The 15,656-nt window shown below is 37.8% G+C and overlaps 1 protein-coding gene across 1 annotated transcript in view; it reads left to right on the top strand.

The window, feature by feature from the left end:
• Nucleotides 1-15,656, top strand: part of RNF168 (ring finger protein 168) — a 39,222-nt gene that overhangs the window by 5,491 nt on the left and 18,075 nt on the right. The window contains exons 3-4 of the mRNA XM_015085761.3: nt 11,427-11,503; nt 13,886-14,065. Coding sequence (XP_014941247.1) covers nt 11,427-11,503; nt 13,886-14,065 — 257 coding nt within the window. The remainder of the gene's footprint in view (nt 1-11,426; nt 11,504-13,885; nt 14,066-15,656) is intronic.

Here is a 15,656-nt window from a genome sequence, read left to right as displayed (position 1 = left end):
CTTCTTCAAGACTGCCACTGTACTGAGGAGGAGGTGGGGAGAGAGTAAAACTGCCACAAAACTTTCCTACTATTTTGAAGTTGCCTTTTTCTTGGTTCATCATTTTCTTGGCTGCTGTTAACCTTTGATTGTTTTCCAGAGTTCTGACAATATTGGCACTGATAGTTTCTGCTTGTTTTTTAATGTTTTTGTGGAGGGATGAGAGCTTGGAACTGCCTGTTCTGCCATTTTGTTGGCAGCACTCCATCAGCCTTAAGTGCTTTACCACTAAAACTGATGTTATTTTCAAGAATGCCCTTATGCTTGAAATTCTCCACATTCTCTTCTATATAAAGTCATTTTCTTTGAGGGAGATCTTTGGAGCTCTCGGTTCTTATGGCCTGCCTCTTTCCCTGGGCAAAAATCTGAGTCACTGCTCTAGAGCAGGAAGCAGAGACGATGGCTTACTTCTCTCTTTGTGAATAGGCTAGTAGGCAGACAGTAGCCTCCAGTCTTGGCTTGCCTGCCCTAGAACCTTTGCCCTATGAGTGAGTTGTGATGAGGGTGATGGGGCCCTAGTATTCTCTACCTGCTGTGCCTGGGGTCATGTTTCCCTTCTGTGAGTGGGAAGTGAATAGAGGAAGGTAGCCCACAGTCTCTCAGGTCCACTCACCTGGAATTCAGTCTCTGCAACAGTGAGCTGGAAAGGATAAATGCTGGCAGTTTGTTCCTCCTGGAGGGTTGCTGTGGCTCTTCACCAGGAGCTGGGGAGACTGGGAGCCCTGCCTTGGCACAGCCTCCCTCTTATATGGCTCAAGTGCCACAGATTCTCACTTTTCTTACTGAGATATAGTAAAAAATTTTTGGAAGTATTTCTTTGCTGTATGCTCTTAGGGCAATTTCAAGGCATTTTATATGACCAGTGATTTATACCTTTCTCCGATTGAAAAACAGGTCTGCAGATCTTTACTTTACTGTTCTGGAAGCTGATCCTTCTTTGTTTTTCATGTAAATTTTTTTGAAATTTGTAACGTATATACAAAAGTATATAAATCATAAATTTGCAGTTCAGTGAATTTTCAAAGTGAAAATGTATATGTAACCAGCATTCCGGTCAAGACCTAGAACTTTCCCAAAACTCCTAAGTCCTCCTTGTGGCCCCCTTGCAGTCTCTGTTCGCTCACCATTCCTGTAACTACTATTGTGATGTGTAACACCGTAGATTGCTTTTACCTATTTCTGAACCTTTTAAAAAATGGTATCTTGTGGGGTGCCTGTGTGGCTCAGTCAGTTAAGTGTCTGACTTTTGATCTCAGTTCAGGTCTTGATGTCAGGGTCATAAGTTCAAGCCCCACGTTGGGCTCCGTACTTTAAAAAAAAAAAGGAATCTTGGGGTGCATGGGTGGCTCAGTCAGTTAAGCATCCGACTTTGGCTCAGGTCATGATCTCGTGTTCGTGAGTTACAGCCCTGCATCGGGCTCTGTGCCGACAGCTCAGAGCCGGGAGCCTGCTTTGAATTCTGTGTCCCCCGCTCATGCTCTCTCAAAAATAAATAAATGTTAAAAAAATTTTTTTTAAAAAAAGGAATCCCCTTGTATCTTTAGCTCACCATTATATTGGTGAGATTGGTCCATGTGATTGGGGTTTCTTTATTTTCTTTGCTGTATGGTACTATGTTGTGTGGATATTAAATAGTAAAAGCAATGAAAAATTTTATGTCCATTGACATTAGGCATTTTAGGCTGTTATGAATAGTGCTACCATGAGTATTTTTATACTTACATTTTTTTTAATATTTATTTTTGGGAGAGTGCAAAAGAATGGAATTCGGGGCCACAGAGTATGAGTGAAAATAAATCCTTTCCGTGCTAGATGAGAATCCATCCTTTGATTAAATTTCTAGTTTTGTTTCCCCTAAACCTGAGGATAAGAATGTTAATGTTTAGTAGGCAACGTTGCTTAATGAGAAAAATTATCCCTAATTGACAAATTGCTTCCCTGTTGGAGGGAATTACAAATACTGATTGGGATATTGTGCTTTGTGCTCCTCTAGCATAGTGACCGTTGTAACTGAGCATGTTCTTTCTGGGGAGCCTATGCCTGTATTGTTGCCATAAGAAATGTTTGCTGCTGTGGAGAAAGGATATCTGGCTTCCTTGCTCTCATGTTGTTAGATTGATGCCAAATGTGGTCCTGTGGTCATTTTTGGAGTCTGAATGTTTAGTAAAGCCTAAGACTACCCCTTGGTGGGTGTTACAGGTAGGGTAAGCCTTAGGAGATATTGCCAGTTTTCCAAAGTGGCTTTTACCAATTTATACTCCTGCCAGTAGTGTATGAGAGTTGTAGTTGCACCACATTCTTGCCAACATTTGGTCTTTCTTCCTTTTATTTTTTCTCAAAGAAATTTTGGTAGTATACTTACTATTTTCAGCATTTTATTATGAAAGATTTTAAACATATAAAAAAGTTGGAAGCATTTTATAGTGAACTTTCATGTACCTGTAACCAGATACGAGAATATTTTACTGTGTCACAGCTCTTTCATCTATTCCTGTCAGTCTTTTTTATTTTTTCATTTATTTCACTTTCTCTTAAATATGTAAGCATACATATTTTGAAGATCAGTGTTAGCTTATAACTTTTCTTTTAATATTAATTTACATATAATATGCAAGTATTTTTTTTTTTTAAGTTCATTTATTTATTTTAAGAGAGAGAGAGCAGGGGAGGGGCAGAGAGAGAGAGAGAGAGAGAGGGAAAGAGAGAATCCCAAGCAGGCTCTGCACTGTCAGCACAGAGCCTGATGTAGCGCTCAAACTCATGAACCGTGAGATCAGGACCTGAGCTGAAACCAAGAGCGGGATCCTTAACCGACTGAGCCACCCAGGTGCCCTTGTAATGTGCAAATCTTAATCGTACCTTCATTGAGTGTTCACATAGGTATAACCTTTTGTAACATGAACCCTTATAAAAATACAGAATATTACCATTACCCTTGAAAGTACTGTCATGTCCTTTCCAGTTAATCTTTCCCCTACCCTCAAGTCAACCAGTGTTTTTATTTTTCCCCACCATAGATGAGTTTTGCCTTTTCCAGAACTTCATATAAATGGAATTCTGTTAATGTACAAGAGTTGACATAACAAAGTACCACAAACTGGGTGGCTTAACAGAAATTTATTTTCCCACAGTTCTGGAGGCTAAAAGGCCCAAAATCAAGATGTCAACAGGAACGTGTTCTCTTGAAGGCTCTAGAGGGGAATCTGTTACATGCCTTTCTTTTAGTTTCTGGGTGTTGTTGACCGTTCGTGGTATTCCTTGGCTTACTGCTGCACAACTCCAATCTCTGCCTCCATAGTCATATGGCATTCTCCTGCTGTGTCTGTCTTCACATTGCTGTCTCTTCTCTGTGTCCCTCTCCTTTATTAAGAGCCCACCCTACTCCAGTATGAACTCAATTATGTTTACAACAAGTATTTCCCAATAAGGTCCCATTCTGAGTACAGGGATTAGAATTTCAACGTATCTTTTTGGGGGATACAATTCAACCCACAGTAGTAATCATGCCCTGTATATTCTTTAGTGTAAGATTCTTTTACTTAGTATAATAATATTTGAGATTCATCTTTGTTGTGGGTACTAGTAATTTATTTCTTTTTATTTAAAAAAATTTTTGTTTTTTAATGTTTGCTTATTTTTGAGAGAGACAGAGACAGTGTGTGAGCGGGATTGGTGCAAAGAGAGAGGGAGACACAGAATCCAAAGCAGGCTCTCCAGGCTCTGAGCTGCCAGCACAGAGCCTGATGTGGGGCTCGAACTCACGAGCTATGAGATCACAACCTGCGCTAAAGTCAGACGTTTAACCAACTGAGCCACCCAGGCACCCCAATTTCTTTTTATTTTTAAATATCATTCTACCATTTGACTGTATTATACTTTGTTGGTGGTTCTCCAGTTTATGGTGTCCCAGCTGTTTCCAGGTTTTGGCTCTTATGAATAAAGTTGCTGTTATTAAAAAAAAAAAAAAGAAAAAGAAAAAAAAAGGGGCGCCTGCTTGGCTCTGTCAGTTGAACGTCCGACATCGGCTCAGGTCATGATCTTGTGGTTCATGAGTTGGAGCCCTGTGTCAGGCTCTGTGCTGATAGCTTGGAGCCTGGAACCTGCTTTGGATTCTGTGTCTGCCTCTCTCTCCGCCCACCCCTGCTTGTGCTGTGTCTCTCTCTGTCTTCCAAAAATGAATAAATATTTTTAAAAAATTTAAAAAAAAAGTTGCTGTGAAGATTCTTATAATAGTTTGTTTTTTTTTTTGTTGTCATATGTTTTCATTTTTTCTTGGGTAAATACTTAGGAGTAAAATTGCTTAGAGTAGGTATATGCTTAGTTATATAAAAAACTATCATTTTCCAGAATGGTTGTATTATTGTCTAATACCAGCAACAATGTTTGCAAATTCTGGTTTCTGCACATCTGTCTTAGTTTGGGCTGCTATAACGAAGTATATAGACGAGGTGGCTTAAACAGAAATCTATTTTTTTTACAGTTCTGGAAGCTAGGAAGTCTAAGATCAAGTTACTGTCTGAGTTCTTTGTGGGAGCCCTCTTCCTGGTCATAGCTTTACCTGGTGGAAAGCTAGCTAAGTTTATTAGCCTCCTGTAAGGGCACTAATCCCAGTCAGGAGGGGTCTACCCTTCTGACCTAATTACTTCCCAAAGTTTCTACCTCCAAATACTATCTAGTTGGATTAAAGTTTCAACATAGAATTTAGGAGGTGACACGTTTAGTTCATTTACAACATGCTCATCAATATTTGGTGTTACCTATCTAACTGTACTGATAGATTTGTAGTCGTATCTCATTGTAGTTTTAATTAGCATTTTCCTGGTGACTAGTGATGTTGAATCTTCATTGTTTATTGATGATTTATATATATTCCATTATTAAGTGTCTGTCTGAATTTTTTGCCTCAGGTTTATCTTTGTATTATTAAGTTTTAGGAGTTCTTTATATATTTTGGATACCAGTACTTTGCAAGTTGTTTTGTGAATATTTTCTTACAGGCTGTGTCTTGCTTATTCATTTTCTTAATGGTGTCTTCTTGATGAGCTAAAAAAATTTTTAAAAGATTTTATTTATCTATTTTTTAAGGTAAACTCTACACCTAATGTGGGGCTCCACTCACAGCCTTGAGATGAAGAGTTGCATACTGCACTGAATCAACCAGCTAGGTGCCCTGTTGAGCTAAAATTTTTAATTTTCATGAAGTCTAATTAATAAACTTTTCCTTTTATGATTATTACTTTCTGTGTTCTGAAAAACTTTATCTTCTGTAGTAATATAAAAATATTTCTATGTTTTTTCTAAAAGCTTTATAGTTTTAGGGACACCTGGGTGGCTCAGTTGGTTAAGTGTCCAGCTTTGGCTCAGGTCGTGATCTCACAGTTCGTGGCTTCAAACCCCACATAGGACTCTGTGCTGACAGCTCAGAGCCTAGAGCCTACTTTGGATTCTGTATCTCCCTCTCTCTGCCCCTCCACCACTCCTGCTCTGTTTCTCTCTGTCTCTCAAAAATAAATAAACGTAAATAAATAAATAAAAGCTTTATAGTTTTAGCTTTTCTGTTTAGGTCTATGGACCATTCTAAATGTTGTGAATATTGTGTGAGATAGGGGTTGAGGTTAATTTTTTCCTGTGTGAATTTCACTTACTCCTTTACCTTTGTTGAAAAGACTTTTCTTACAAGCCTGTTTGGTTGATTTGTTGATTTTAATGTTAAAATTACACTGTTGAGGGGCACCTAGGTGCTCAGTCAGTCGGTTAAGGGTCCAACTTCAGCACCAGGTCATGATCTCACGATTCATGAGTTCAAGCCCTGGATTGGACTCTGCTGTCAGCGCAGAGCCTGCTTCGGATCCTGTGTCTCCCTCTCTCTCTGCCCCTCTCCCTCTCTATCTCTCTCCCTCTTGCTTTCTCTCTCTCAAAAATAAATAAACATTAGAAAAGTTTTAGAAAAGACTTTATAAGAAAAAAAAATCTCACACTGTTGATTACTGTGGCTATATAGAAAGTCTTGAAGTCATGTAGTGATAATTCTCCAACTTTATAATTATTTTTCATGTTTGGATATTCTAGCTCCTTTCTATTTTCATGTAGATTTTAATCAACCTGTCAGTTTCTACCAAAAGCATAGTGGGAGTTGATTTGGGTTGTGTTGAATTTTTAGATCAGTTTGGGGAGAATTGACATCTTAACGTAGAGCCCTTGCACCCATGAAAATAGTCTCTTTCTCCCTTTATTTGGGTCTTCTTTAATTTCTCTCAGTAATGTTTTATAGTTTTTCAGTGACGACAATTTACACGTTGTTATATGTTGAATTGTGTCTCCTCAAAAGAGATGTTGAAGTCCTGGCCCCTAATGCTTCAGACCTTATTTGGAAATAGCGTCTATAGAGGTAGTCAAGTTAAGGTCGTTAGTGTGGGTCCTAATCCATTATGACTGGTGTCCTCTCTAAAAGGGAAAATTTGCACACAGAGGCAGACACACAGTAAACCCACAGTGAGAACACTGTGTGAAGACAGAGAGTTGGAATGACGCATCTACAAGCCAGTGAACACTGGAGATTGCTGGTAAACCACTAGAAACTAGGAAGAGTCAAGGAACCCTACAGGCTTCAGAGGAAGATTGGCTGAGCAAATTTAATTAGGAGAAGAAAACTTTATTTCCATGAAGATGTAAGCAGAGTCAAATAGAGTGATGAAAAAATATTTGTATAAACAGCTTAATTAATTGTTCATTAGGTTTATTATTTTTGGGTTTGGTCCAGTATTGGACATTCAGTTCTTTGATTAATGTGGATTTTTCTTTCAAAATAAAGAGTATGGGGATAAAATTCCTTTAATGAATCTTGGCTGCTCAGGAAGAACACTCACTGTAAGACAGCAATATTAAGTGCAGTGGGAACATTTGAGTGCGTCACAACAGAAATTTGAGTTAACCAAAATTGCATAGTGTTGATAAGTTGGCAAAAATTGACTGTCATAGTCTAGTTTTAGCTCATAAAACTGATTTTTTTTCAAATTCGTCATATACTTAGAAACTAAGAAATAGTAAGTAATTGCACCTGGACATTAGAAGCCTATTATGACAATTTTAATTTGTTGTGTCTTTGGTTGAGAAAGTTACTGATCTCAGTTTAGATTTACCTTGTATACAAATAAGTAAACTTTAAAAGTCTCAGTAGTTCCGTTTTTTTTTCCCTCTTTTTGAGAGAGGGAGCATGCACAAGTTGGGGAGGGGCAGAGAGAGCTGACAGCAGACACCCTGATGTGGGGTTCGAACCTGCAAACCGTGAGATCATGCATGACCTGAGCTGAAGTCAGACACCTAATCGACTGAGCCACCCAGGCACCTCTGTTTTGTTTTGTTTTTTAAATTACAGTTCTCTCTGCTTACTATAGAGTAGTTAAGCATCTTTTGTAAATTGTATGTTTCTTTGTCCATTAATGTAGTGTTTTTTCTTAATCTGTAAAAGTTCTTGTTATATTCTGGACATTAAATCTCTATTGATTTATGTATTTGCAAATAACTTCTCCCAGTTTGTTGTTTGTTTTTAATTTTGTGATGTTTGTCATCATACAGAAGCATTTAAAAAAATTTAACCAAGTAAATTTGAAGATCTAATTGACTTTATTCAATGATTCATGAATCAGGCAGCATCTCATCTAACCAACAGTGGAGAGCTCCACTGAGCTGCAGGAAAGGAAAGGCAGAGAAGAGGCATTAAACAAACAAACAAAAAAACCAGGGATGCCTGGGTGGCTCAGTCGGTTAAGCGTCTGAAATCTGCTTAGGTCATGATTTCACCGTCTATGAGTTCAAGCCCTGTATTGGGCTCTATGCTGACAGCTCAGAGCCTGGAGCCTGCTTCAGATTCTGTGTCTCCCTCTCTCTCTCTGCCCCTCCTCTGCGCGTTCTCACGCATGTGCACTCTCTCTCTCTCAATAAAAAATAAACATTAAAAAAATTTTAAAGAACACCACAATTTATTAGCAAGGACTGCAGTGTTTAGGCAAAGTTGTCCTCCTAAGAAGGAAGGGGTCTCTCAGGATACTGCTTACAGGAAATTACAGTTTGGGTAGTTAAAGGTTACGTTTGAGGGGGTTGAAGCTGAACTTAGGTTAGATATTAAATCTTGATTTACTGATGTGGGGCCTTTAGTGACTCCATTATGGCTCCTCTGTGTTTTTTCTTTTTTTCTTTTCTTTTCTTTTTTTGTGTTTATTCCAAAGCCATTTTACATTTATTTATTTATTTATTTATTTATTTATTTATTATTTATTATTTTATTTTAGAGGAGGGAGAGAGCACACAAGCAGGGAAGAGGGGGAAGAGGGAGAGAGAGAGAGAATCTCAAGCAAGCTCCACACTCAGCACAGAGCCCCACATGGGTCTTGATCCCACCACCCTGGGATTATGACCTGAGCCAAAGTCGAGTTGGACACTCTACCGACTGAGCCATCCATGTGCTCCCTGAAAAGCCATTTTAAATCTTTAAGTAAAAATCCAATGTTGCCACACAAGATTAACAATGGGTGATTATCCAAGATGGTCTTTATTCTACAAAATGACCACAAAGAGCATGCGACTCTCTAAGTGGAAGGAAACAAGCCATCATTCCGTGGTTTTCTTTTTAACAGAAGTTTTGCTTCTTCTTGTTACTGGGTTTTTTTTGTGTGTGTGTGGTAAAATACAGATAACAGAATTTACCATTTTAATTATTTTTAAGTGCACAGTTCAGCAGCATTGAGTACAGTCACATTGGTGTGCAACCATCACCACCATCCATCTCTAGAACTTTTTCATCTTCTCCAATTGAAACTGTACCCATTAAACAATAATTCCCCAATTCCCCCTTCCTCTAACCCCTGGCATCCACCATTCTACTTATGTCAGATTTGAGTACTCCAGGTATCTTGTGTAAGTAACATTATAGTGGGTGTTTGTCCTATTGTGTCTGACTTATTTCACTTAGCATAGTATCTTCATGGTTCATCCTTGTTATAGCATGTATCAGAATTGGCTTCCATTTTATGACAGTAATATTCCACTGTATGTATTTACCACATTTTATTTATCCATTTATCTGTTGATAAATGCTTGGATTACTTCCACTTTTGGCTGTTGTGAATAATGTTGCCGTGAACATTGGTGTACAAGTATCTGTTTGAGTTCCTGCTTTCAACCCTTTTGACTGTGTACCCAAAAAGGAATTCCTCGGTCCTATGGTAATTCTGTTTAATTCTTTTGAGCAACCACCATATTGTTTTCCATAGGGGCTGTACCATTTTACATTTCCACCAGCAGTGCACCAGGATTTCAGTTTCCCCATCTGCTTGTCAACACTTACTATTTTGTTTTATAATAGCCACCCTACTGGGTATGAAGTGGTATCTCTTTGTGGTTTTGATTTGCATTTCCCTAATGACTAGTGATATTGAGCATCTTTTAATGTGCTTGTTGGCCATTTGCATATTTTTTGGAAAAAAAAAATCTGTTGAAGTCCTTTGCCCATGTTTTTAACTGAGCTTGTTTTGTGTTGTTCAGTTGTTGGAGTTCTTTGTATATTCTCTATATTAATGCCTTATCAGATCTATGATTTGCAAATATTTTCCTCCATTCTATGGGTTGTCTTTTAATTTTCATAATATTCTGGCTATTTTTATTCTTTATTAAGTGAACTCCTTTAATGATAAAAGGAAACAGTTTTCCTTTTCCAGTTGCCTACACTTGTTTAATGTTCACACCACCACCGCACATGTGCGCTTATGTGCGCGCACACACACACACACACCATTTCTGAGAACTTTGTCATCCACAGGCCAAATTTGGCCCACATCTCTTTTTGTAAATGAAGTGTTTTTAGAACAGAGGCACTGTACTCATCTATGTCAATGATTCCTTTTGCGCTTACAGTGGCAAGAGTTGAATTACTGCAACAAAGGCTGCATTGCCCACAAAGCATAAAATATTTATTATCTTGCCCTTTACAGAAAAAGTGTGCCCACCACCTAAGCTGTCACATCTGATATTACACTACCTCTCTACACATACCGTGTCTCCTTTATTAGAAATGCTATAATTAAAGTGCTGTCCCTCCTGGCTTCTTGCGCTTTGTCTATAACCCCTACTAATTTTTCAGGAGCCTTACACTTCTCTCTCCTGTATTTCCCACTGTATTGTCTCAGATGAATCCTCGTCAGCAGCTAAAATAAGAATTTAGTATACTTCTTTGCTACTGGTAATGGAGTTGCATTACTGTTTTTAGTTCCTCTGTTGCAGAATTTGCAAACTACTGGCCTGCAAGCCATGTAAAGGCTACAGACATGTTTTCTGTTACCCATTCAGTGCCAACATTTAAAATTTAGAGATTTTACACTAACATATAGATTTCTGGATTGTCTTGAAAAAATCAGAAAATATAACAAAGACAGACCTAAGTTTCCTGGTGGCAGTAGTCAGCTGGAGTTGAGTAACAGCTGCCCCTGTAAATAAGCAGTTGTGTTCTCTTTTTCTGGATTCAACTCAAGATTATTTTTTCCTTCTTTGCATCTTAGTGTTTCTGTAGTCCTGTAGATTTGTTTGAAACGTCTGATGATTCTTGGTTTTGCTTTCATATTTAAAAATGAGGCCCTAGAATAAAACTCCTTGTGCATACATTGGCATTGGTGACTGGCAGATAATGTTTGAGGTTAAACCTGGCCATTATGCTTTGCTGTCCCTGAGTGCCAAATTTTAGAGGGCTTTGCTCTTGGTCATCACCTCTCATATTAGCTGCACTGGCTCTGTCCAGACAATTTAGTTTCTTTAAAAAATAACTTTTGTTTGATATGTACACTTAATATCTAGGAAGAAATGCCTACCAACCAAGTATTCTGATTTAACAGATTATAAACTTTGAATTTCCTGTCCTACACTCATTCATTCTGGTCTCTATTATGCGTTGTGGTTTTGAGCCTGAGCTGCCTTTCAGGTATATGGGGCAGGTCTCGCACTTCCAAGGGTTGCATTTTTCTTCATTCTGCTATATAAGTCACCTCTTTTATATCGACCTCCCATTTTGTAGAAATTTATTAAAGTTTCTTTTTTACTGATGGACCCTTCCCCTAATCTCTTTGCTGTTGTAGGATTACTTTTTAAAACTGCTTTCACTGTTATTTTAACAGATTCTAGGACAGGAGTTAAGTATATGTACTTATGTGCCATTTTGAACCAGAAAATCTATGGACTTTTCTTTTAAAATGGAATTCTGTAGAGAAGATACTGCTATAACTGTTAATAATTGTACATTTAATATCACATTTTCAGGTTAATATAGGTTTAATGAAAGACCAAAGCTAGCCATAAAATTCTTTGTTGCTTATAACATTGTTTTCTTCCTTGATCTCTAACAGTTGATGACTATCAGCCAGTTCGCTTGTTAAGTAAACCTGGGGAATTGAGAAGAGAATATGAAGAGGAGATAAGCAAGGTAGGTGCTAAATAGTTACCCTTTTTGTTTTTAAGTTTATTTATTTACTTTGAGAGAGAGGGAGGAGCAGAGAGAGAGAATATCCCACACAGGCTCTAGGCTGTCAGCGTGGAGCCCAACATGTGGCTCGATCTTAACAAACCATGAGATCATGACCTGAGTCCAAACCAAGAGTCGGGCATTTAACCAACTGAGCCACCCAGGTGCCCTAAATGGTTATTCTTTTTTGGAAAAATTCTCTGCTGTGTTTTCAAGTTTAGATTTTACATACAGTTTTATGTGCCTATGTAAATAATATATATTGTAATAAAATTAATTTTAGTGTACTTTAAAAGCTTTATTTTTTACATGTTTAAAATAGGTAGAAAGTAGCTTTTATTTATATATAATTGGTACTCTTACGTGATAGTGATTTTTTTTTTCATTTTCCCTTCCTTATCTTAAAAATAATTTTTTTTAATATTTATTTTTGTGAAAGAGAGAGCACGTGCGCGTGAGCAGGAGGGGGCAGAGAAAGAGGGAGACACAGAATCTGAAGCAGGCTCCAGGCTCTGAGCTGTCAGCATAGAGCCTGACACGGGGCTTGAACCCATGAACTGCAAGATCCTGACCTGAACCGAAGTCAGATGCTTAACTGACTGAGCCACCCAGGTGCCCCTGAATGTGTAGAATATTAACATGCACCCAAACATAAAAATTACATAAAAGTTACTCTCAGAATAACTCCCTTCTGTATCTTATCCACCCTGTGTCCACCCACCTTGTAGATAACTAATTTTATCACTGGGTAGTTTATCCTTCCTTTGGTATCTTTTATAAGAGTAAACATATATATAACCGCTCATTTATTAAATATTGCATACTATATATTTTCTAATTACATATAGTACTGCAATACTGTGCATGTATATTTTAATATTATTAGAAGTATATCTTCAGGGCAAATTTCTAGATATGAGATTGCCAGGTTAAAAGGTAAATGATATATAGATTTGTTAGAACTGTCAAATTCTCTTTGATTGGGGTACATTTTGTCTTCCCAATGAGAGTACCTGTTTAGAAACACACTTGTCAACAGAGTACTGTCAGGCTTTCTTTGGCTCAGGTCATGATCTCACAGTTCATGAGTTTGAGACCCGCATTGGGCTCTGTGCTGAGAGCTCAGAGCCTGTAGCCTGCTTCAGATTCTGTGTCTCCCTTTCTCTTTCTGCCCCTCCCCCACTCTCGTGTGGGCTCTCTCTCTCTCAAAAATAAATAAACGTTAAAAATTTTGAAAGAAAAATAGAGTACTTCAGGCTTTTGAATTTTTGCTAATCTGATGTATGAGAATGGTATTGGCATAGTGTTTCTTTAAAAAAAAAGCTTTGTTGAGGTAGAATTTACCTATGGTAAATTTCAGTATAGGAAAATTTACTTATTTTAGGTATGTAGCTTGGTAACTTTGCTTAACCCAAGGTCACAAAAATTTCTTCTGGAATTTGTTTTAGTTCTTATGTTTTGATATATAATCAATTCCATTAGTTTTTGAGTATGACATGAGGTGGAGTTGAGATTCATTTTTTACTCATACAGATATTGTATATTCTACCCCCATGTATTGTAACGAGCATCTTTTCCCCAGTAAATTCTCTCTGAACCTTTTAGAATATCAAGTGACTCTAAGTGTGGGGTCAGTTTCCACCAGTGTCAGATTATGTCAGCTCTAGGCTTGAAGCCAGGAGGAGCAGTTTGTCTGATTATGTTCACTCTCCAGTTCCTTCGGTAATTGCTTATCATGCCCAGGTTTTTTGTTTTTTGTTTTTAATGTTTGTTTATTTTTGAGAGAGGAAGGGAGACAAAGCACAAGTGGGGAAGGGCCAGAGAGAGAGGGGAGACACAGAATCCAAAGCAGGCTCCAGGCTCTGAGCTTTCAGCACAGAGCCTGATGCAGGGCTTAAACTCATGAACTGTGAGATCATGACCTGAGCTGTTGACACTTAACCAGCTGAGCCACCCAGGTGCCCCAGTATAATGTCCAGGTTTTAAAGTCGGTTTTTGTTGGAAGATATCTTCTACCAGTGTTTTGCTCTATCATTACTGGAAGCTGGAAGTCCTATTTTAGTGTAGATTTAATTGTTATTTCTCTTATTATGAGAAAGATTATCTTTTCATATAATTAAGGGACATTTTTATAATTTTTGGGGAGTGAAATGTCTGTTCTTGTCTTTCGCCATGCTCCGAGACTGGAGCTTGCTCAAGATTCTCTCCCTCTCTCTGCCCCTCTCCCCAGCTTGTACTCTCTCTCTCTAGAAAAGAAAAAAAGAATTGCTGTTAAGAAAAGAGAGATATTGCAAGTATAATCAAAAGTTCAGAGAAGTGTTCTTTATTAATTATTTTTTTAAGGTGGAAGCAGAGCGACGAGCCAGTGAGGAAGAAGAAAACAAAGCCAGCGAAGCATACATACAGAGATTATTGGCAGAGGAAGAAGAGGAGGAAAAACAACAGGCAGAAAAGAGGCGAAGAGAGATGGAAGAACAACTGAAAAGTGATGAAGAACTAGCAAGAAAGCTAAGCATTAATATTGTAAGTTTTAGGAGAGTACTTTGAAGTATGTTCCTGTTGCTTTGCGTGGTTTTCAAAGATCTGAGGGAGTTTTTCTGACATTTGCTCTACTTAAAAGCAAAACACATTTTTCTTGTTTTTGTTTTTTTGCATGTTGTTATATATTTGCTCTGATTGAAGTATTCTTCCTGGTATGTTAGTAAATTCAGAATATATAGGAAAGCTTGCTCTCTCCCCTTCCACATCTATATTCCCATTCCTGTTCCATCAGTCTCTTTCCCCAGAGGTTAGCACTATTAAAAGTTTATTATTTTTTCTTATTCACCTAAAAAGGATGTATCAAGCACACTGTTCTTTTTGTCTTTTTTCACTTGATATGTCTTAGAGATTTTATGTAACTATACAGTCTTTTTATTTTTAATTTTTTTAATGTTTATTTTTGAGAAAGAGACACACAGAGTGCAAGTGAGGGAGGGGCAAAGAGAGAGGGAAACAGAATCTGAAGCAGGCTCCAGGCTCTGAGCTGTCAGCACAGAGCCCTATGTGGGGCTCAAACTCATGAACTGTGAGATCATGACCTGAAATGAAGTCAGACACTTAACCAACTGACACTGGGGCACCCAGGCGCCCCAGTGTAACTACACAGTCTTATGTAATTTTTTTTTTTAAGAGTGGCAGAATATTCCATTCTATGAATGTAAATCACTTTTTGGGAGTGAAGCACATTAAAGCTTTAAATACTACAGTAGACATGAATTTTATTACCTTGCTGTAGTTAAATTATTGCCTTAGGAAAAATGAATAGAAGAAAAGATGATAAAACCATACTGTAAGACCTGAGGATACAGTGAGATCTAGTGATTTGAAAGAAGGTGGCAGAATTCATTTGGGGTTCTTTTAAAATACAAATTCCCATACCGTTTCTAAATCTACTGAATCAGAATCTCTGGGGATAGGATTTAGGGAGTACCATTCCCAGAGGCATCTAGGGAAGTCGGATGTGCCTTTGGGTTTCAGAGCCTCTAAAAACAATTCTTCTGCTTTCAAACAACAAATATCCTAAAATATAATTACCAAAAAGAAGTATATCCAGAACTGCGATTTTTTTTTTTGAGAGGCCCACTGTTCATAATAATGTACCCAAGTTTTATTTTATTTTTTAAAATGTTTATTAATTTTTGAGAGAGAGCGTGAGTGGAGGAGGGGCAGAGGGTGGGGGACAGAGGATCTGAAGCAGGCTCTGCTGTGACAGCAGAAAGCCTAATGCGGGCCTCAAACTCAGCCGAAGTCAGATGCTTCCTGGGCTGAGCCACCCAGGTGCCCTATTAGTGTATCCAAGTTTTAGATTATATACTCTTTTTAATATATTTTTTCTTTTAAAATTATAGTAGACTAGTTTTAAAAATGTACATAATTAGGAAATTAAATAAAAGACATCGACCAGGAGAATAACAAATGAGATCAGTAAGAAAATACATCAAAGAGGAGAATCTGGGGTTATCTTTACCTGTCTTTTAAGAATCTTGTTCTGATCCCTCTTGTTTTTAACAGGGATTGTAAGAGTGGAACTGTTGATATTTTAGAAGAATTCTTGGGGTGCCTGAGTGGCTCT

Source organism: Acinonyx jubatus, chromosome C2 (assembly GCF_027475565.1).
Source record: "Acinonyx jubatus isolate Ajub_Pintada_27869175 chromosome C2, VMU_Ajub_asm_v1.0, whole genome shotgun sequence".
Lineage (NCBI taxonomy): Eukaryota > Metazoa > Chordata > Mammalia > Carnivora > Felidae > Acinonyx > Acinonyx jubatus.
The sequence above is the reverse complement of the archived record's forward strand: the minus strand, read 5'-3'. Positions and strand labels throughout refer to the sequence as shown.